Here is a 22,774-nt window from a genome sequence, read left to right as displayed (position 1 = left end):
GAGATGGGGTTGGGGAGAAGGAGTTTGCAATCACTTCAGGGTTCTGCATTTGCTGTTGCTTTGTACCAAAGTGAAAAATCCTCCGAGCCCCGCCTCTGCACAGGAGAAGGAAAGTCTGGCTGTGCAGCCACCTCTCTCTCTTGCTAAGAAAAGCAAGGAGCTGACAGGCAGGAGTGTGCCTGAGCTGTGAGAGTGTGGGCTGCTGCTGACCAGCATTAAGGCATTGACAACTGCATCTAGCCAGGCACTGGAGCGGGAGGAATGCTCTGGCACAGCTGCAGGCTGAAGCTGTTTCCTTGGTCTAACAAACTCTCTTGTGTGTCACCCTCCTGCTGGGAAATGTCTGCTGGAGCTTTAATTTGCAAAACACTAACATCATGTCAGGGATTTGGAGGGTGTCCTGTGCAGTCTCTCAACAGTATCGTGGGGTATATCCTTGCTTCTGCCAAGGAGGTATGAGTTGTTTCAGCCAGGTGTGGACTGAAGGGGCAGCTGGAGGAGCTACTCACCTCCCCTTTGATTCAGACCATGTTCAGTATGAATGTGCCTGATCCCTCAACATCATCCCTGTCCCTCAGCTGGATCCAGCTGAGGCTTCAGCTCCATGCTAGTGCTGAATTAGCTGTAGGCAAGGGCAAAGGGGTGTCAAAGCACAGCTCCTCCTGAAAAGTAAATGTTGACTGTGCTTCAGGCTCTTTGGGGGAGAGTTACGCTCTGCATAAGCAGCATTATTTTCATGGATGCTGAGTGGGAGCTGTGGGTTTTGAGGACAAAATGTACAAGTGTGGCATTGCTGGGGACAGAATCTGCAGTTCAGGAAATGATGCACCCCTGAGTAACCAGTGCTTTGGGGTGCCCTGTTAGCTGCGAGAGATGTTAGATTCAAATGCCTGCTCAGCCTGTTGCTAGTGTTAAGTCCAGGCTGCGTGTGGGCTCATCCATTCCACTCCTCCACGCTCCTGCTAATCCCCTTCTAGCTGTGGCATGCCCTGTCGCTGGCTAGCTGTAATGCTGCCCTCTCTCTAGCTGAGAAAGGATGCTCTTCACCTTCCATCCTCTGGGTCACTGTCCTCCTTAGGCTGTGAAGGGGGCCGAGGGGGGGCTGGAGACTTTCTCCACTGCGCTTGTGGCCCAGCCCTGGTAAGGAGGAGGTCGGCTAAGGAAAAGGCCACCAGCAACATGGGAGCTAAGGGCTGGTTTGGAGGTGTTCTGGGAGCTTGTTAGGTGCTATGTGGGAGAGAATTCCAATGGGAGTGTACTAAGAGCAAGCAGATTGTGGCTGCTGTGCTTCCACAGCTTGCTGCTGTCAGCACCGAACATGGCTCTGGCTGCAACTGGGCATGAGTGTGGCAGCTCAGCCCCCAGCTCCACTCCTCCCTGGCTCAGTGCTCTGTGAAAGACGCTCCCCTTCAGCAGTGCCCGTTCTTCCCCGCGAGACGAGTCATTCAGCCCTCTCAGCTTGTCGCTTCCTCTCACAATCTGCCTTTGAATGCAGCCAGATGGTCTGTGCTCGCCCACACTCCACACAGGCACCTCCAGCTCCCCACGCTTGGATAACACGCTCATCTGACCTGCTGGGGGTCAGGTCTGTCACCAGGCTCTGGGAGATGGACAGTAAATGTGTTGTAGAGGATGGCTGTGGGAGGTAATGTGGGAGCAACAGTTGTCTACAGACCTGCACTGAGAGTCTGCTCTGCAGCCTGATTGTGTGGGCAGGGAGGCTCTAACCACATCTCTGTGAGCTATCTGCATGAACAAATTCCCAACGCTAAAGCTCTGGAGCGTGCTGCCATGCCTGGGCACCTTGAGCTGTCCTACACTACCTCATCTGCAGTGCTTAGGGGCAGCCTAGGTCCCCTAACCCTGGGCTTTTGTCTAGTGCCTCTCAGTTGGCTTCTGACACAGCCTGCACCAACAACTCTGTTGTGTTCATTTCACATTTGGGTTTATTGGAAACTTTCAGTGCATAGACAGGTTTTAAAAATTATTTGATACAATGGATAACAGTAACTTATCTTCTTCCTGGCATTCCCTAAGTGCTCCCTGTACTGCCAAATGCTTTTGGAGAGAACTCTGCCTATCTTGCTGTGAGGGGGAAGTGATTCCAGATTCCTGCCTTATGCTGTTGCTAAGACAAGACGTACAGTACCTTAACGGCATTACTCTGCGCTATGCTGCAGGTTAAGGTTAAACAGTGATCAAAAAACCTCTCATTTTAATCATGTCAGCCTTAGCTTATGTAAAAATACAGTCTGCCTTTTTCTTGTTTTTTTTTTTTTAAGTGCTGGATCACGTGAAGGCCCAGGCAGACTTGCACAATACATCCTTAAACCCTACAGTTTGGAAAATGTTTAAATTATGAGAAGATGGAGGCTCATAAACTTGGGATCACCACTTGCCACCAAAATCAAAGCACTGTGTGAGTGGGCCAGTGCTGTGAACTAGGCAGTCCCTTGAAAAAAGAATCCAGATTTTAGATTGTCCATATGCGACGCTGCGATCTGGATCATTAGCAAATAGGATCTGTGTAAATAGCTCTTCCATCTCCTCCTCCCATCCAAACTTTCCTGGCAGAGTGAGACAGAGGCCGTTCTCTGCGTGGCCAAGCTGGCAGTAGTGGCTGGGGGTCAGCTGGCAGTCAGCTCTGTTTGTGCTCTCGTCAAGCTGTGTGCCCCGACCGAGTGCTGGCAACACCAAAGCACCAGGTTACTGCTTAAAGAAAAATTAGTGCAGTTCAGTTCTGTGTTTCCTGATTCATGTCAGTGCTTCAGCTCTGCCTGTGGAAACAGCCTTGGCCTGAAACACACTCTGGGCTAGGCTTTGGTTACCTAGGTCTCACTGCCACCAGCCAAGACACCCCTAGGGAGGCTCTACCCAAGGAGGATCTTGTGGGGAATAACCCCCTGAAGTGCAAAGTGAAACGGTCAGATAAGTTTCCCTCTGTGCTTAGTTTACTACAGCAGCGACCCCAGGAAGCTTCCCTTGGCTGTAAGACCCTTTGTGCTGGACAGAACTTCCCTTTGGATTTGTTTCAGTCAGCAGGAAGAAAGCATTGAACAGAATCAGACTTTCTGTCCCCTTTCCCAGTCTCCTTCGACTCTTTTCTGTCATGTTTGGAAGTCGGGGAGAATTTCAGCTACTCTCCTGCGTAGCTGGTTTCTCCTTTCCTCTCTCTCCCTTTCCTTTTTCATCAGTAAAGGGTACTGCCTCCACGCCTTGAACGCATTCAGCACAAGTCTCCTTAAAGAAAATGGGGACATAAAGAACAAAGTGATGACATGCAGATGTGTGCATAACATAACAGATAATCAAAATTACTTCTGTTTAAGGGGGAACTCCCCTAAAATTGCTGTGGGATTTGTCCTTTCTGCTACTAGTCAGAGCTGTGACATGTTAAACATTTGCATGCAGACCACTCCATTAATATGTCCATCGTGCCTGGAAAAATAACATTTTTCTTCTCTGTTTCTTCTCCCCCAAGAATTTTGCACCTCCCTCTAACAGCATTGACTAGCTGGTGTTTGGCTTAGCACTCTGAAGGTGAAAAATGTTTCCTGAAGAATAAACAGGGTCTCTGAAAGCAGTTTCTTCAGGAAAAATGCAGGCTTATTTGGTCCAGCCCAACCACTTGGGAGCACAGGCAGCTGGGCTCCAATTCTTACTTAATTTTAATTCCCCCACCAAAGGTGCCTTGCCCTGGGTTCCCACATGAGCAACAGGGAGCAACAGTCCTGTCTAGTTTGCTATGGCAAGGTCTGAACTGGCCTTTTACCAGTCAGTGGGGGAAGAGGTAATGAAGGACAGGTAATTATGCTCCTAGTACGAGGTCATATGTAGACTGAATCCAGTCTCTTCCTGGGTCTGAATTTTCCCTGGTTCCTCCACTTTGCTGGCTTGTTGGGTTAACTGGTGTGCTGTTCTGCTCTTACTGACACAGCAAGCTAGAACAGGCTCACTCTACCACATCAGAGGTACTGCAGATCCTGTTTGGGCTACGCACAGGCACAGCCTGTTCATGACTGCATGCAGCTGACATGCTTTCACGGTGAGCTAGGACAGCATGCTTCTGTTTGCTGCTGAGCTTTGACAACAGGGTTTTTTTTTCCTGTTAAAATGCACAGATAATGTAGTTACAGGACAAGGAGCGAACTGGGTGCATCCAGCTCCAGTCATCACTGGTAGAACTGTCTGCTGCAGTTCTCACTGCGAAGTCAGGCTGATGAAAGATTCCTTAAGTAGGGTTTCTAGTTGATCAGTTTTGGATTTGTCAACTAAATAATCTGCTGTGGACAGATTACATTACAGTATGTAATTCCTGCACAATCATTTGGCTTGCTATAACTGTACTTAAAGAACCTCCTAAGGCAGCTTTTAACAGAAGCTGCATGGCCAGATCTGCTAATCAGCTTAGAAAGTTTCAGCTACTTATCTCCTTTCACTGTACTCTCTTTCAGCAGATTTAAAAGTCCTGTGAAGGGTTCCACTAAATTTCCTTTTCCAGGCTGCATGGAAAATTCTTACCCATAAACCTCTACTGCTGATGTCTGCATATATCACAGAAGCAAAATACCAGCAGTAAAGAACCTGTTTCACATGTTCTTCAGGAGCAGATAATTGATCTGTCAAAAACAGTCTCTAAAATAATCTATAGGGTATATTAAACTTAAGTAAAAAGAACTGCTGACAAGGTAGTGCGCTTACTTGTTACTGTGTTCAGTAGCAATTTTTAGCTTCTCCAATAAAGTACTTTTTTCCTCCATAATCCGATCAAACCACACCCAGAAGTACTTCCTCATGAGCCAGGCTGCATGGAGGGTACTTGCTCTCTCCTCCAGAGCAGAGAGATAATCCTTGTACTAGGGAAGGAGGATAGAAAAAGAGGTGAGAATGGCTTCTTTCCCCCAAGCCCCAGCCCAGTAAGCAGAAACAGAGATTGTGGTGGTGAAGGGTGACAGGAGGAAAATGAGCAGGGTGAGAGTGCAAAGGTGGAGGAGCAGTATGTAGGGGAGCATCCTGAGTGAAGGGAATGATGGAGAGCTGCAAGAATGTCTCTGAAGAAGGGAATGATGTTGCTGGAATGGGGACAAGTGTAACAAGTGTAGTGGCACTGTGGAGAGGGGAAGGCATGGCAGCAGCTAGCTTGCCCAGAATAATTTCTCTGCTGTAGTGCAGGCAAACCTTTAGCCAGCTCCTGAAGCTCTGCCTCAGCAATGTATGGGAATAGAAGTCCTGAGCCTGAGACACCTTCTCCATGAGGCTCCCCTGGGTGTCCTGGAGCCAAGTCATCAGGCATTTCCTCTGCAGGCCCAAGCAGTGGTGCCTTTGTGCCACCTGAGTAAAGACAGCAGAGAGGGCAGCTAGTTATCTGAACTAGTGACTAGATAAACATAAAACCACAGAAAATCGGGTACACTAGAAAATCACATCAGTTTTTTGGGCTCCCCCAAAATGCAGAGTCTGGCAGCTGGAATAATTTACAGGACAGGTTCCCACAAAGAGGGGTCAGCACAAGGAACAAGCCCAGTCTCTATATGGGACCACTGCTGCGTCACTTCTAGAGAATATCCTTTTGAATCCTGATGCTCAGTTTAACCTGAAAGCATGTTAAAGCAGAGGCACGGCCTGTAACAGTTTAGTCCAACCGTGTCCATAATGCTGACCAGCAGGGTGGACTTTCAGAGCAGCTGCTCTTCCTCTCCTTCCTCCCAGCTGGAGGCCTGTGTGCATTTGGTCGAGTCCTGTAAGTAGCTGCAGTCCCGGTGACTTACGTGGAAGCTTGCCAACTTAGCCCTGGGCTCTGGCTAAGTCTTCAGGAGACAGCTGAGCCTTATTAGCCCACCCCTGATAAGGCATGCCAATTCAGTCACGTACAAAAATGTTTCATTAGCAGGATTTGTGTGGCAAGGTCTCCGAAGCTACCACTTGCTATTCTGCACTGAAGATGTGGGCAGGCTAGAACAGATCACTGAATTATCACTTGTGGTGGCCTGCCCCTAGCAGGGGCCAGCTCTGCACGAGCAGCAGCTCCAGAGAGAGGGAAAGCCCTAGTGATGGGCTGGGATTAACTACTACAACTACAGTGGCTTGGCAGAGTCTTACTGATTAACTTTGCTGTGGAGCAAGAGAACTGACAGGCTCATGTCACAGAACTTCAATTTTTTTTGGCTGTATCATACTAAACTCCCACTGTGTTACTGTCATCAAATCATGTGGCAGTTAGTGCTGCAGACGAGTGGAGGCTAACAGAAGATGACTTCTTATTAGATTGAAATGAATTCCTTTCTCTTCCCTTTTGGTTCCTGTTTAATCAGCTAAAATGCAGATGCCACCCTTGTGGGTTTTTGATGACCTTTCATGATTATTGTCAGATGGGCTGATTTAAAGCACTAATACAGGGCAGAGGAGGCAGGGAGAATTTTTGCTTTTTCCATCTCTACCTGGCTTAAGAGCCTATTAAGGCTGCTGCTAAGTGCTGCATCCATTCTTTTTCCCTTCCTCCCATGGCACCAGTCCTTTCCTCTATCCTCAGCACTTACCACCAGGTTTTCCTTCGCTTGCTCTCTCAGCCTTTTCCAGGGCACCATTCCCAGCTTTCTGAGCAAAACCTTCTCATAGTGATCTCTGGCCTTTTTTTGGAGCTGCTGCTCTTTCTCCTGCCTCCTCTGCTTCTCCAGCTCTTTCTACGATACAAAGAGCAGTAGTTTTAATTCACTCTGGATGAAGAGTATGTTAAGCAATGACAATAGACTGTGATATTGGAGCTGGAGGTCCTGATCTGACAAGAAAAAGGGATCTGCATCATCTTTAGCAGTGCAGACCAGACAAGACCCTATGTATTAGAACCTGTGGTATAAAGCAGAAGTCTGTCTAGAAAATTCATCGTGGAAGATGATGGTATTTCTGGACGTTTCCTTGGGCCATGTTATCGGCACGGGCCTTCCCTCAGCACTGCAGTTTGGTGTTACTGCAGCAGACCTATAATCTGTGGGTACCAGCAGTGTTGATGTAGCAGGAACCTCCTTTTGATGGGCCTTTATCAATGTGGGGAGGGGTGCTTTGGTGAGCTCAAGGAGGGCAGCTTTCTACATTTATAAAACTAGATTGAAAACATGTCCAAAAATGATTCTGAGTTTACACACAGGCCTTATCACTTAAACTAACCTAAACAATAGGGGAAGGATGTGGGTATTATATAACTGTACAACAATACTTTTGGCTGAGACTCAGGGATGAAGGTCAAACATCCTAAATCACTCAATCCCAGTAGAACAGTAGTTCAAATTCCTGTAGGATTTCAGATGTGCTATCTGGGTTATTAGCACAGCTCACTTCCAAATAATACTGAAGTGGGGTTATTTCTAGGCTAGCTCCAAGGAGAAGATGCTTCTGTTCTTCAGGTGGAAAGTCATCCTTGATGTAGTCAGGCTTGTTTACTTTTAAATCATGTGTGTGTGTGACCGGTATCGTTGTGTATGCTGGAGGGGGAGCCAAGTGGAAGGAGCAGTTTAAAAGTACACTGGACATGCTGCCCCTGTGGGGGCTTACATGGTGATACCTCAGCAGTGAACATCCACCAGCTGAGACCTCTGGTCCTGCTGATGAGACAGAAACAGTGTGTACTTCACAGTGTGTTCAGCCCACAGCCCTGCCCCTAACATTGCCAAAAAGGGGGAAGGTGGTGAGTCTACGTAGCAGGTGCTTTGCTGTGGAACTCTGCACTACTCATGAAGACCTTCAGTTCACGTTACTCTGGCTGCTGACTGAGTGCTAGTGGGTAAGGGCTCTTCTTCCCTATCCCTGCTAAAGGGGAAGGAAACAGATGAGGTGTTTGGTCACCAGCTTCTGCTGCCTTCTCTCCTCTTGTCGTTTTTGCTGCTGGGCTTCCTTTTCCTCAGCCTCCTTCCTCTGTCGTGCTTCCTCTTCAGCCTTCAGCTGGGCCTTGAAATGGAAGAAGGTTAAAATTTAATTTGGCATGTGTGACATTTTTGGAGAGCACAGACCTCTAAGCTTTCCCAGTATTCCTGTAGTATTGACCAGCACCTGAAACTTCAGAAGGAAGCAGACTTTGTCACCTATGAGACATGATCTGCTGGGCAATGAACTGTGGAAGGGAGAAGAAGGAGGGACTGTTCTTTCTACTACCCATATATATATGTCTTTCTACTACCTATAAATATATATATCTTTGTCATAGAATTTGCCCACTCTTCTCCTGAAAAATTTAAACCATACACCAAGTTATTTATTGATAACTTGATTGCTGAAGTCAGTTCTGAATCCCTGGGCACTGCTCTGAAGTTTTACTTCTACATGCAAAGCAGCATTACAGGTGCCCAAACATTTCTTTCCCCAAACACTTCAGATCAAAGCTGGTTTACTTCAGTACTGGTCATACTTGGCACAATATACTTCTCTGAATGTTTATCTCCTCCCCTTGCAAACCCCACTCTACTTTCATTTCACAAAGCTTTCGCTCTTGATCAGAGGCCTAAAGCCCACACCAACCATAATGTGTAATTGCTAGGACTGTGCTTCCTGATCTCTACAATCGTGGCAACTGCAGCTGAGGAAACCAAACCGGGTGCTTGTCTGTCTACTCTGTGGTTAAAGTGTTCTCTAAGGCTCATTTCAGCCTCCTGTGTATGTGAGTGCACCTGTCTTGGTTGAAAGAGGAAATGCTGGTTGCTTTAGGACCCCATTCTGAGTTTTCTAATCCTAATGCAACTTAATGTTTTCAGTAAGATCTTAACCCCCAGGCACTAAGAAGGCTCCTCTGTTGGATGTGCATCACGGAACTTGCGTATTAACTATGCAAACATTGTCAGTAGTATCTTAACTCTTCGGCAGAGATTTGCTAGGAAGATGCAGGATTTTTACTAGATGAGACTGCACGTCCTCAAGCTGCATGTGACCAGGCAGGAAAGGCAGGGGAGGGGAAACCCACCATTGCCAGGTCCAATCAATTAGATCTTGCAGGCACTGCCAGCCTTCCCATCCTGGGGTAGGTGTGAAAAAAGTGCTGGGGGTGGTTAGGAGGCTGCTTCTAGAATTGCAGCTGCATCAACATGAAGTGTCTGCCTGTGATATGGCAGGGCTAGTGCAGTCCCTGTGTGCAAATGCAGCAGTAACTGCTTCTTTTGATGTGTGCTGGCTATCTGCTTTCTCACAAGCTGGTTTCAATAAAGGGCCTTTTCTTGGTCCCTGACTCTGGGGTTAAAACAGCATTTCTTGTAACTGGAATGGTGTGAAAGAGACTTTATTTCATTTTCCACTTCCCTCACCAATTTCTCCTCTTCTCTTCGTTGTTTGGCTTCTTCTAGTTTCCTCCTCCGTTCTGCCCGCTGAGTTGCTCTCTCCTCCATAGCTACAGAAACAGAGGACATAAGGCTTAGGGAGAACGAGCTGTAGGATAATGGCAGAAGTTTGCTGAATAAGGATGAACACTACTGCCAGGCCCCCTGTTGACCTGGCAATGCCAGCACAAAGGGATTTGCTTTCTGCTGCCTCTTAGGGCTGGCAGTGTCAGGAACAAGGAACCCATAAACATTTATGAGATGACTCAGGACTGCCCTGATTAGATTCACACCACCCTCCTTGGTTGACAGTCACAGCCATGAGGCTCAGTTATGAAAGGAACTGTGTTCAGAGGTTTTATCCCTGTCTCCCCTGATTGAGTACTGAGGCTCAGGGCACCTGATTCAACAGCAATTCCTGTGAGGTCTCCAGGAAGCTCAAATTGGTTATTTAAAGAGCAACTTCATGATGGAAAGCATCCCTGCCACAGTGACACACAGGTACATGGTCCCACTAGTGAGAAACTACTGATTAATGCTTTTTTTGGGAGATAAATTGCAATGGGGTGATCTTGCTGTCTATCAGTGAAGGTGTTACAATGCTGACAGGACCACACAGAACATGCAGTGGAGTTGAGAACCCGCACTCGCTGCTTCTGAAGTCGCACAGGCTGAGCAATCTGGGGGCCACTGAAGTGTTTCAACCACAGTAGGTTTCCTCACATTTTTTTTTTTCTCAGCTGTCCCAGGATTCTCTGCCAATGGAAAATCATCCAGTGATAACTTATTCACTGAATTTTTTTGGATGTTCAAACAAATACACTTATTGTCTCTAAAGTGTACAGAGTTCAGTCAAATCAGAGTAAATGATGGCTTGGACTAGGTATCATAGGCGCTGAACACAGTCAGTTAATGAAAAGCAACTATTAATGCCCAACTATCATGGCTAAAAAGCTCTGATGACTCCAAAACTGTTAATTGCAATACTCCTATTCCAGACAACCCTTCATGCAGCCTGTGACCATCCACTGGTTGATATGGAAGAACATTACCATGGGACAGAACAGAACCTGATCTTAATTTACTGCATGAAAAGGCTGTGCTGCACATTTAACATGTATGTTCCAGTGTCGCCAGAGAAGGGGAGGTATCTCACAGATCCTTGGGTACTTGTACCACAGTGTACTAAGCGTGGACTTGAGGGGCTTGCAGTGGCTCAGGTTTTACAGATGCTTGACTTGGTTGTGAAAACAGCTCCCCCTCATAGTGCTGGCAGGCTGGGAAAGAGAGCGCTGAGAGTTTTACTTGCATAATGTCATCAGCCAGCAAGGCTGAGGCGAAGAAAGAGGGAAGTAGGTTGCACAGAGCTGGGGATGAGCCTCTTTAACCAAGTAATAAGCGATAGAACAAGAGGGAATGGCCTCAAGTTGCGCCAGGGAAGGTTTAGACTGGCTCTTAGGAAGCATTTATTTGCAGAAGGGGTTGTTGGGCGTTGGAATGGGCTGCCCAGGGCAGGGAGGGAGTCCCCATCCCTGGAGGGACTGGAAAGTCGGGTTGACCCAGCGCTGAGGGATCTGGTGGAGTTGGGAACTGTTAATGTTGGGTTGATGGTTGGTCTTTTCCAATCTAGACAATTCTGTGATTCTGTGAAGTTTCCAGACAAGCTGTTGAGAAAAGTGTCTGGAACAACCTTTGCAATCTAGAGCAATACCTTTCAGTATAGGATGAGCTGAGGTCAGCTGGCTGGAGGGCCTCCTGCTTTGCATCACTGCCCTTGTGTTTTCAGGCCCATGAGAAACAGGTGGACTGTGAAAGGAAAGAGTAAAGAAATTCATCACTGAATGTGGTCAAATGAGGTCAAATTGTGTGAGAAAGAAAATCATGTCTTTCTCAAGGCTGAGAAACAGGCCTTGTAGTTTCTGTTCTCCATTGTGCTGCATTTTCATTCTGAACCCCTGATACACCTTTCTTCTGCTTGAGATGGGATTAATGATTCATCCTTGTGAAGCAGCCGAGTACTCGGGGCTGCTGCATGTTCTGAAACACCAAGGGTGACACTCTCTTTGTTCCTAACTAAATAAATCCCTGCTGGTACTGTGTGTGACACTCTTTCTAAGTGAATCCTGTATGGATCACACGGTGTCAAGCCACTGCAGAAAGAGAGAAGAATGGAGAACTGTGGCCAGCCTGATATTACCCTTGAGGCTAAGTCACAGGTGAGAGGAAGAGCAGATAGTGCCAGCATGACTGAAGTGTGCCTGGCAAATTCTGGCTCCACTTGAGTAGAGATGAGACACGCTGACTAACTGAGCCTGCTTTATCAAAGGTATATACCTCAAATGGGTTGTATTCTTGCATCTGGATTGTTTTTCCCTCTTTGGTTTTTCCTCCCTGGTTTGTGAAGCAGAGCTGTTAAGTGGATGGGCTTGTGCTGCCTCTTTAGTTCTTCCCAGCCTCTGATTTTCCTGCAGTTCAAGGATCAGCTCTTGCTGTTTCCGAAGCTGCTGCCTCTGCTTCTCAATCAGACATTGCTGTAGGGCATGACGGTGCTCAAAGTGGCTACCATACACAGGAGCTGTGTTTGGACCAGGTGCCTGAAACTGCTGGGGGGCAGTGGCTGTTTGATTCCTGCACACAGCCTGGTCCTGGGCACTCGGGGCTCCATGTTTTAGGGTCATCTGCCAGGCAAATTTGGGTTTTCTGTAGGAATGAGACATATGAGCAGCATCCCAACAAGAGTGGTCTCTGGGCTGGTCAGCTTCTTTCTGTATGAGGCAAGTTTCAGTTGGCTAGGGGGAAAAAAAAAATACAAAGAAATGAGGAAAATTTGGCATTGATTAAAACCAAGCACTCCTCTGCCCTTCCCACATAGTTAAGTGCTTCTTTAATACAAATCTAGTAAAATGCCTGAGAAGCAGGGTAATTTCAGCTATATAATTTTGATCCAGTTCCTAGCCAGGGCAGAGGGGCCCTGTTACGCACAAAATGGGAGGCTGTGGGAAAGAACTGTTAAAGAGCTGGGTGCCATTTCATAGGGAGGAAGAAATCCTGATCAGGCAAGAGCTCTGGCAGGAATATATTCTGACTATTTCGTTGGGGAGGACAGCTTGTTTCTCAGGGGTTAGCTCATCTCTTGGGGAATTAGCACACTCCCTTTTGGACTGTGTTGCTCCCACTCAGTGCTCAGAGAATAAAGGAAAAAACAGTTATTGAAGTGATCTACATGGCTGATCTACTGGACAGTCCCTTTTCAGATGGAAGAGAATTCTATAGGGTGCTGCTTTCTCATGCCTCTTCTCCAGCTTTGATAAGTATTATCATGAAACTGATGCACAGTGAGGAATGAAGCTGTACCTTTTCTGACACATGGTCTTTCTCTGGAGAGGCATCAGATGTATGTTCCGCTGCCTGATTCCTAGGTCAAATCCCAAATTCAGCCCAATACTTTCAGCACAAATTTTACCAGTACATTAGAAAAAAAATACAGGCCTACTAGGATGATATAAGCACCACAGGAAATCAACTTTTGCTGACACTTAAGCAGACAATAAGCTTGACCTGTAATATGTGTGTGTGAGCTCTCATGCTGGGATCAGGACACTGCTGTGGTACAAGTTTTATAGACAGAAAGGAAGGGCAGGCTCTGACCTGATAAATGACAGTTTAAGGAAGCAACCTCTGATTCTCCTCTCCTACCTCTTTGTGATGTGCATTATCCTGAAGCAGCCAGTGATTACTTTTTTTACCCATGCATAAAAGTCAGAGAGCTGCACTGGCATGACAAAATCTCTTGTCATGCAGTCAAGCGTTATTCTTTTTTAGTCTAAGCAGGCATCAAAGATGTAACTAATCTCTCAGCAAAAGTGATCTGGGGGTGGGACACTCATTGCGACTCACACTGCATGAAAGGTTGCTCCCTGGCAGCATTAGAGATTATTTTTAAAACTCATCCATTGTCCTTCATGTTTGACTCTGAATTTTAAAGACTTCTCAATAGCTGCAGGCGGGTATTTGGGGGTCACCCTGGGAAAGATTCCTCTGGGACAACATACTCTTTATTTCAGATTGCACAAAAAGACGTACTTTGTAGGAGTACTGAGATGCCAAAAGACAAAACTACATGGGAAGGATTTACCTTGTCCTGCTGCAAATCTTGGCGATGGTTTACTTCTGCTGTCCCAGGCTTGTTCACTTCCAGCAGCCTGCCTGGAGTACCCTTCCCCAGTGCCACTGCCTCCAGCAGCTGTGCCATCTTCCTCTTCATCTCCTCCCTCCTGATCTGCAGCTCTCGTTTGTCCATCTCTGCTTGGCTCCAGCGCTGCCATGCCAGAAAGCAGCAGCGCAGAAGCCGTCGCTGGTTGTGCTCCACAGACAGTTGTGTCTTCCTGAATGAGAAAGCATTTATGTTATGACAGGAGTGAGACTTCTGCCTGAAACAACTGCATGAAGTACAGCAGCCAAGGCCATGACATGAGGCCCCATAACTTCCTGAGTCTTTCTGTCACTTAATTCTGAAGGCCCTACAAATCTGTACAGAGTTTCTCCAAGGAGGAGTGGGAGGGCAGAAGGGATGCCCATTATTTTGCAGTAAGTTTCCCTAGTTCACATTTTTCTGTGTCATCCTCGGGCTGCAGGATAGGTGCAGAAGAGTTATCCCGTTCCCTTGCCAGCTGCAGAGAGGGAAGCAGCAGTGTCTTACCACACAGCCTGCCAGACACCTGCAAGAACAAAATTTTCTCTGGCTGATAGGGAATCCATCCAACAGCCTCCTTAATGAAAGGCACTGGCCAAAATGATCTCTGCTGTACAAATACTGAAATAGGAAATAACTATATTAATCAGGAATAAATATAGCACCTCATAATCTCTGGCCTCCAGAGCGAGCCAGGGTGAGATTTCCATGAAAGATGCCTATTGAGAGAGGCAGGCTTGTTGGGCAGTGCTAAAGCTCTTGTTTATCTCTGTCGTCCTTTTCATCTGTGCCACAACACAGACACCTCTAGCAGACCACAGGCAATTTTCTCAGAAAGCTTTTTTTCTCCTGCTGGCTAACTGGCAAGCCCCTTTTACTGTCCCTGATCACTGTGCTGCCCAAGTACTGCTGCAGCAGGGGGAATTCCACAGGGTAGGGTCACTACCTGTTTTGATCCTGGAGATGAACTTCCAACTGCTGTGTCTCCTGCTCTACTTTCTGGGCCCAAGTATAGTTTCTCCAGGCTCGCAGGGCCTTCAGTTGGCATTTCCAGTCAGCAAGGGCTCTAGCTTTTCCCATTTTAATTCTGTGCTCCAGAATGACTTTCAGCCAAGCAGAGAAATGTCGTTGCATGCACTACAAAGGGAGAGTTTCAGAAAACCAATTAGCAAGATACAGCCCGTCACACAAATGCTGATACTCTCCACCCTTCCCCTCATCCGACTTTCCTTTTCGAGACTCTTTTTAGAATCCCCACTTTCAGCAATTATCTTGAGGGTAAAAAAAAAATAAAATTAATGCAGAGCATGTGCAGGTCTTCTACAAAAAGCAGAAAGGGACTAGAAAGATAACATCATGGGGCTCTATGCTTTTCAGTGAAGTGTAAAGGAATAAAATGGGTAAGGAACACAGACTTTCTAGAGACAGGAAAGACATTTCAAAATCTAGATGTCTAAGATGCTACAGGTAAGAACACTTCTGTGGAAAGGAGTTCACAAATATCTCCAGGGACCACTTGTGGTTTTTGGTTTTTTTTAACTTAGACAAAAATCAAGACACTTCCTAGAGTGAATTTATGACACAACTGACGCTCACCCTCCTTCCAGTAGGAAGCCAAACCTTTTCCCTATTGTGTAATTAGACTCGCTGCCTCTGGGAGTGATTTACATTGTACAGAACAGCAATTTGCTGTCTAATCTACCCCGTAATTCTTGCCCTGTCAATGCAGACACTGTTCATTTTGATCCTCCAAGTGGCTCAACTCACAGGACTCGGCTGTTCCCCTTTTGTCATAATGCCTTGTTTTAATTGCATTCCTCTCACCGAAATCTCCAAATGGAGACATACAAAAAGGACAAACTATCAATGTATTAGCCATTTCTTTCTGTGTAAGGAAAATAATCAAAGTGTCACTATTGCTTAGCTCAGCTAAGCCGTGACTTCTCACATTATGCCAGCCCTAAATTGTTCTGTGGTTTCACTCAGGCTTATCTTCACAGCTTAAACTGTGCTGGAGAGAGGTTGTGTACTGCTAAACAGTAGCCAAGCTCAAATCCAGCAGACAGAGAGATGAAGTGAGCCATGGGGAGAATCAACATAAAAGCTATGGGATTCTTCTATAAAAAAATATTTTAAAATTCTAGATATCTGTATCTAGACATTAACAATGATGACTGCTCTATTAATTAAAAATATTATGTGATGGATGGCATTCATACCTGCACTCAGGGAAATTTATTTCCTTTGCTGAGACTGCCCATATAAAATTATTCAGTACAAAAAGATTGCTCTTTAATTGCAAATATTTGATACAACTGTTTAACCCAGAGCTGACCATGGTATCAGAGTAATGAGGATAAAAGAAATAGGTTCCTACTAGGAATCATTCATTAAAGTCTGCACATTTGCCTAAGAAGAGCTGTTGCAGTATCTCAGAATACCCTATTGCACCCAGTGGGAGTGGATCCTTGGGGAACCCGTTACTGTGGATGTGCTGGCATGCTTCAACTCTTGAAGACCCAGCTCAAGACTTGCCCCAGGCCCCAGCACTTCTCTTTCTGCTCCCTGCTCCTGCACCAGGGTCTGCAAGGCAATCTTTAAAAGATCTTCCCATACACCCAGTAAGGGCTTCTCAGTACCTTTTGTGTCATTTCCCCCCTTTTTCCTTCCTCAAGGGAAAACAAACCTTGCTCCACTGCCTCCTTGTATATCTGCCTATTTCTCAATTGCAGAAGCCTTTATTTTTACAGCTGTCCTGATAGCCACATCTTTTCCACAATTCTAAGAGAAACCTCACGCTGAGTACACCTGAGGCACAGACATGCTGAGGATGGAAGCTCAGGATTTCTTACTCCTAGTTTTACAAGATACTTTTTGCCCTGCTCTTCTACATTCCCGGTATCAGGAAGGGGGCTTGGAAGAAGTAAAAAATCCTGATAACCAGCAAACGGTAGCTGAGGGCAAGGTAGTTCTGAGTCTCAGATAAAGAAGGGTGATGCTCACTCTCCGTTTATTGGTGTGAATCCTGCGCAGCAGCTCCTGAGCCTTTCTCTGTTTCTCATCTCCTTGCTCTTCTTTCTTCAGGACCAGGGCTGGTGACACAGTAATAGATACCTCCTGCTTCTGACTTTTTTCTTGTTCCTTCCCCTCCCTGGAAAGTGAACAAACATGCAGATCTAATATGGTGAGGAAAGTACTGTAGCACAGATTTCACCTCTCTTTTGGGCCAGCCCTAAGAGAGTCACCTCTACAGCTTAGTTGCTGATTATTTAACCCAGCCTTCTTAGAAAACAGCCTCTGTCAGGGCTTGGGGTCCCAGAGATTAAACAGTCCGGAGCATTTCCAAAATATAGCAGGCAGAAGAAAATAGTAAGATTTCAGTAAAGCACTTGCAATGAGAAGATTCAGGATCCCAGGGCTGCCTAAGTAAATAAATGGCATCCTTACAAGTCACATCTCTGTGACAACCCAAGCTCAGCAGAAGCAAAAATCACATCTCTGCAGAATTCTCAGCCAAGAATGCTCTTTATTCTCTCATAGCAGAGGAATTATTATTGTAAGTGCTAGACTTTCATAGACTTTCAACACAGACTTTTTTTTTTTCTGGTGTACTGGCTTTCATGCTGCATTAGACACTAACAAGGCTGGATGTGGCCACAGATTCGATGGAGAGAATGGACGGTGGGGTGGTACAAACACGCTGCTACTTTGTGATCCAGTGTACAAAGTGGTAATGGCCGAGGAGAGGCCACTAATGATAAACTCTGCTTTTGACATTGGTAACAAAGGAATAAAAGGTTTGGGGGGAGTTCGGAGACAGAGGAAGAGCAGATGTTTCTAAGTGTTCTTCACGTGGTTCTTTCTGTGTCCCACTCTCCCTCTTACATTCTCCATGCTTCTGCTGTGGTGTGCCTCTTCTCAGCCATTGCCTTTTGCAGCTTCACCATTTCTCTCTGGATCTCCTCCTGCTCCTTTTTGGCCTTCAGGGCCTTCCTTCTGTCCTCCTTCTGTGCTTGGAGCCTGGCCTCAAACAGAGCTGATTTCTTCAGGGACTTTTCTTGTCTCTGAAGCTCTAATGCCTTTTGACGCCTCATTCGGTTTTCTTTCACCTGGGAAGGAGGAAATCAAGAGAAAGTCAAAGCAGATGCCAAAGGCTAAGGAATTTGAGGTTCACTGTACACAGACAGGGTGAGTCACCACCCACCTTTCACATGAAGTGAGAGACCCTATCCATAGCTGGCACTGACTGGACTGGTTCTGCTCTCAGACCAGCAAAAAACTCCACTCAAGAGCATGAGATTAAACCAGTGTTACTTGATGGGAGCAAACTCAGAACTGACTGCCACGGTGGCTTTTCCTCAGTCTTTGGAAAGGGGGAAAACCCAAACAGATGTAGTAAAAGCTGGCCGTGCAAGCTACTGTGAATGGCTAACATGCACATGGAAACGCAGTAATGTTTCAGCTAAACTGTGGAAGAGTATCCTCGGGTCAGAGCCTCCAAGTCAGAGATTATTGCAGGTTGGGAGAGAATACTGGGGAAGTATCACTGAGCATTTACTCTAATCCTATAATCCTCCATTTTATTCCTTTTAACTGCACTGCCTTGCCTGCTCACCTGCTTGTGTCTAAGCTCCATGATTATTCGTGGATCTGCAAGTTTTTTGTTTTCCTTGATGTCTTCAAGTCTAAGGTCTTCCATTATCCCACAGTTCACATCTTCACTCTGCAAAAGATGCTGTAGGTATTCTTGGACAGAAGAACCTTCTAATTCATGTTCCAGATAGCTGCACAAGTCTGAAATGAGGAATTCAGATTATCTCAGTCTCGTCTGAAATGAATAAACCCCTCTGTCTCAGATCACAAAGCCTAACGTAATTAAAGGGATCACTTTCCCAGACTGTGAATGCATTTCTGATGAAAGCAGACACACTGACTGCACTCCATTTATCCCCAAAGAGTCTTAATCAGTCTCCCATTGAACACACTAGAACGGTAACAACCTTTCGCCCATGTTTTACTGCCTTGCCTCTTGAGCATCTCAAACAGCTGTATAGATTTGACAGGCCTCACAAATACCCATAAACAAAGAAATAAAATTCCTCTTTTACAAAGGGAGACATCGAATGGTGATGAGGTGCGTTTGTGCAGCCCTACAGTAAGCTGTTGTGAGAGCTGGGGGAGAAAAAAACATCACCTCTGATCTTGTTTCTCCCGAGCCCGCTATCCTGGCCTGAAAGCAACTTCTACCTCTCAGTCTGCCAAGCTATGAGGCCTGGCTCCCTTCCCCAGCACACCCTCAGAAAGGAAGTCAGGAAGTTTGTTGTGCTCTCACCATCAAACCGCTCATACTTCAGAGGGGCTGCCGAAAGCTTTTCCAGGACAGAGTCAACTTCCTCTTCTCCATCGCTCACCAGCTCTGGCTGCAGTTTGGTCTTCATCCAGCTCCTGAGCAGCTCCTGGGCTTTCATAAGGAAAGAGAACGATGACATCACTTGCTTAAAAAAATATATGGGTAAGCATAAACTAGCAAGACTGTCTCTGGGATAGTTATATAGCATGCTGGGAAGGCTGTTTGAAATGACTGAAAGCTGATCTGCAACAGAAAATGGAATAATGCTAATAGTTCTGCTCTCATCTTCTTGATTTATAAAAGAACAGGAAGAAAAGGTGGCACTTTTTCCCCATCACATATGTCACATGAATTCTTCTCCACCTCATTTTTCCTACAAGATTCTGTGGACATTTAGATCACTTGTGTGATTATTACAGCATTTATCAAGGAGATGGAATCCACATGAGGTAATTCATAACTCAGATAGCTTTCATATGTTTTACCACTGCACTTGCAGACACTTAATTTTCCACACGTACAGCCAAGGTTGTTGTATGTTAAATACAAAAAGAACCACTGTTTGGACAAATGTTTGCTTCATATGTACAGGTTAACCTTTGCAAGTACCACAGCTCCAGGAACAACTGGTGAGTCTAGATTACAAATCTGTCAGGTGGCAAGCTTCACCAGGGACTACCTGTACTCAGAATTAAGACTGCAACTACAGGAATGCACCCATGATGGATTTGGTTCTCCTCAGTGAGCTCAAATGCCTAATGAACAAGCGGGTACAAAGTCCTTCAGCAGACTTTATTTGCATCTCCGCTCTTCTGTGGAAAAACTCAAAAAATTCCTTTTCCAGAGTCCCTGCTCAAAACCAAGAGCAGCTAACGTGGCTGCTGCCTCAACCAACCACCTGGCCTTGCCACATGGGTGGCCAAACTGTTCCTGAAGCAGAACACAGGTATCAGGAGCAGCCCCATGAGCAGCTGAGCCATCTGTGCTGTGAGGATGGGCAAAGAGCAGGGGTCTCAGCAGCCACTGCAGGGCAAGTCATCCCATGTCAAAGCACACAGGTGATAGACGGCGGAGCAGCTGCTCCAAATCTCTAGTTCTAACACAAAATGAAGATGCTCCTATTGAGTCCTGGTATTACTAAGGCAATAAAGCCTTTTAAAAACTTCATTAAAAAGGGGTTTTTTTTAAGAAAACATAAATCTGATGTTTACTGTCCTTCAAATCACTTTTGTTCTCTTTCATAATCTCTCAGGCCAGCTCAGGAACAAGGAAATATATCTGATAACAGAAGAGAGAAAAACAGCTTATCACTTGGGAAAAAGTTACTTTTTTGACTGAGAAATGTGAGCTCCTCATAACTGGAGTAAAAGAGTTTTGGCACTTCTCCTATCAATACCATTCTTTGCAAAGTGGACTACATGTAGTCAATACCATTAAGTATTCTAATAATGGATTTCAGATAAAAGATTTTTAATTGAGCTGGAAACAATCCTGAGGGATTGGTAGCTATAAAAAGGGAAACCCTAGCAGAGAAGAACAAACAAAAATAACAAAGAAACATGAGAAAAGCAAGCAACTTTTCCACCAACTGCAAAGACAGCTCCTTTTGAGGCACTCTGCTGTATGATGCATTCAGACAGTGAACTGTAAGCAGACAGGTGTATTTGGTGCTATTAGTTGAATCTCTGATGATTCCAAGTGAAAAAGCTTCCTGTATTGAAGCAGATGCCCTTGAGATGTGTGTTCACTCCATTCCTTAAGGCTCACTTTTGAGTCTTAAAAGAATGGTTAACTTGGTTTTTAAAACCCTGTCTCCTATCAGCTTTTTACATTGCAGATGTACTTCTAGCACTGATGGATGATAATTTCCTATTTATTTTTTTTAAATGTTCCACAGTTTTATTTTCAAATTTCAGTAAGCACTTGTGGCTGCAGGCATTACAAAGGGAATATTTAGTTAGCTAATTAGCAAGGAAAATTTTGCATGGGAATCAAAGCTAAACCACACAGTTATTCGTAGATGTGAAAGTTACACAGAACAGCTCCATTTTCACATCTGGCCTGCTATCAAAAATATGTCAGGTAATTTCATCCAGTTTATTATAGCCCACTAACTTGCATTCCACCACACAGCGTGTCTTGAAGGGCAAAATTCATCCTCATTTTGACCTGAAATCTCCAGGAGACAGTTTATCCTTCTCTTAGCTATGCTAATTAAGATCTACCTTAAACTCCAGCATTTGATTCTTATGCCTTTCTCCATTAGATGAAAGAAATGTTACTATGAACTGTTTCTTACAGTCTCAAGCTTTGCAAAAGCCTCTTCAGACCAGAACCACGATGCTGGATCAAGAACAGTTTATTTTAGGCAGACGGTGGCAAGCAGTATTTCAGCTCACCTTCCTCACAGGCCTCATGATCTTGCAGCTGTTCCACTGTTTCCAAACTTGTCACAGGACCATAAGGCCCCTGTGGATACCTTGACTTCTGAAGGGAAAAAGCTTCAGAGACAGGATACTCAGAGGCTTGGTCCAGTTGCTTTAATTTAAAGAAAGGAAAACATTTCTAAGGATTGTTGGATATTAATTTTTAAACTTTCTATATCCAAGTTTGTCCTCCAGAGAGAGCAAACATCAGTACGAATGTAACACAAGATAACATAGCTGTTAAAAGAAGCAATTTCTTTTGAAACACATTTCTCTGACTGCTCAATTAACTGGAGAAATTTGACTTAGAAATCATTAAATAATAAGCATTTTTTTGGCAATTAGTGCCATAGTGACTGGAGAACACGTAGGGAGAATGCAAACACCCAGACCCTGGGGGCTGGTTGGAGACTTGCTGAGCTAGACCCCAGCAACCACCAGCTATAAAACTCAGCATCAGCATGTTGTCATAACCAGGCTGACCATTGATTTTCTGTCCCACATTCATCTCTCCGAGGTGTGAACGGCCCCGGGGTGTCACCATGTGTTTTCATATGTAACACCCGCCCCCCTGACAACCCGCATTTCTGCGGAACTTCCTCCCTTTGTGCTAGGGCAACCAGAGCTGCATCAGGAAGCAGATGCACACTCCAACCAGCTGTAAACACCAGGGCGCCCAACGAATCATAACAAAGGGAAATTCACCCTAGAATTAATTTTTCTTGATCTCAGGTGGTTGCAGATACAAGAGATAGTGCTTTGGGGTAAATATCTTGTTTTACTTGCCCATGCATACAACCTGCAGTAACCGCTCAATGCAAAGTCCTGGGCGACCCATGAGGTTTACACATAGCAAGAAGGTACCTTACTCTTAGTGACAAGTTACTTCACCTTGATCCAGTGTTCCAAGTTATCAAACTTCAGCTGGAAGTAAGAAAAAAAAAAGTTGTTGCAACCACCTGCCTCTTTTTGTTTTTTTTTTGAGGCAGTTTAACGCCGCCAAGCTCAGCACCCTTCACTTGAGCGCAGCACGGACTCCCTAGCCCTTAGCACGTCAAACGGCCGCTACTGCAACCCACACACCTGGGAAAACTGTTTTCCGAGCCTGACCCTGCTCCTAAAAGCGCCTGGGACCCCTCGGAGCCGTCTAGCGGGGAAGCACCCCCTCTGCCCCGCCGCCATTTTAACCGCTGGGGGCGTGGCGGGCGCGCGCAGCCTCCCCACCCCAGAGGGCGCGCCCTGATTGGACAGCGCTCGAACAACGGCGCGCCCTAGCGCTCCCCGCACCGCGTCCCGCCAGGCCCCGTTACCTCCGGCCCGGTCCCGGCGGGGCGGCGCCGCCAGCGGTAGAGCCGCAGCCCGGGCCCCGGGAAGACCGCGGCCACCCCCGCGAGCCGCCCACCGCGCTCGGCCCGTCCCGCGGCGCATTGCGCCGGGAGCGGTTTGGCCGCCATAGGAACGCCGCTCCCCACAGGCGCGGGGCGGAAGCGAGGTGCCACCCCTCCGCTCCTCT

At 46.1% G+C, this 22,774-nt stretch overlaps 1 protein-coding gene across 5 annotated transcripts; it reads right to left on the bottom strand.

The window, feature by feature from the left end:
- Positions 1–1,948: 1,948 nt before the first annotated feature.
- Positions 1,949–22,773, bottom strand: CCDC191 (coiled-coil domain containing 191). 5 transcript variants are annotated; one of them, XM_074897516.1, is made up of 17 exons: positions 22,572–22,773; positions 22,153–22,185; positions 21,235–21,373; positions 18,818–18,946; positions 18,101–18,279; positions 17,371–17,594; positions 16,489–16,636; positions 14,432–14,622; positions 13,429–13,678; positions 11,628–12,082; positions 11,005–11,099; positions 9,282–9,364; positions 7,837–7,938; positions 6,537–6,680; positions 5,179–5,331; positions 4,702–4,856; positions 1,949–3,240 (listed from the first exon to the last, which is right to left on the bottom strand). In XM_074897516.1, the coding sequence occupies exons 1-17, from the start codon at positions 22,713–22,715 to the stop codon at positions 3,108–3,110; spliced, it is 2,757 nt and encodes a 918-aa protein (XP_074753617.1). In that variant the 5' UTR covers positions 22,716–22,773; the 3' UTR covers positions 1,949–3,107. The 5 variants fall into 5 exon arrangements, with proteins under 5 accessions (XP_074753617.1, XP_074753623.1, XP_074753632.1 ...); XM_074897522.1 differs by having other exon boundaries at positions 4,702–4,850; XM_074897531.1 differs by lacking the exon at positions 4,702–4,856.
- Between the last annotated feature and the right edge of the window lies 1 nt (position 22,774).

This window comes from Athene noctua, chromosome 1, assembly GCF_965140245.1.
Source record: "Athene noctua chromosome 1, bAthNoc1.hap1.1, whole genome shotgun sequence".
NCBI classification, from domain to species: Eukaryota; Metazoa; Chordata; class Aves; order Strigiformes; family Strigidae; genus Athene; species Athene noctua.
The sequence above is the reverse complement of the archived record's forward strand: the minus strand, read 5'-3'. Positions and strand labels throughout refer to the sequence as shown.

Excerpts from the sequence above, each read along its gene's own strand:
- CCDC191 (XM_074897516.1), bottom strand. The coding sequence starts at position 22,715 with ATGGCGGCCAAACCGCTCCCGGCGCAATGCGCCGCGGGACGGGCCGAG. Across the intron at positions 13,679-14,431 it reads CATCTCCAGGATCAAAACAG|GAAGACACAACTGTCTGTGG; the intron begins GTAGTGACCCTA and ends TTTCTCATTCAG. Across the intron at positions 5,332-6,536 it reads AAGCGAAGGAAAACCTGGTG|GTGGCACAAAGGCACCACTG; the intron begins GTAAGTGCTGAG and ends GTCTTTACTCAG.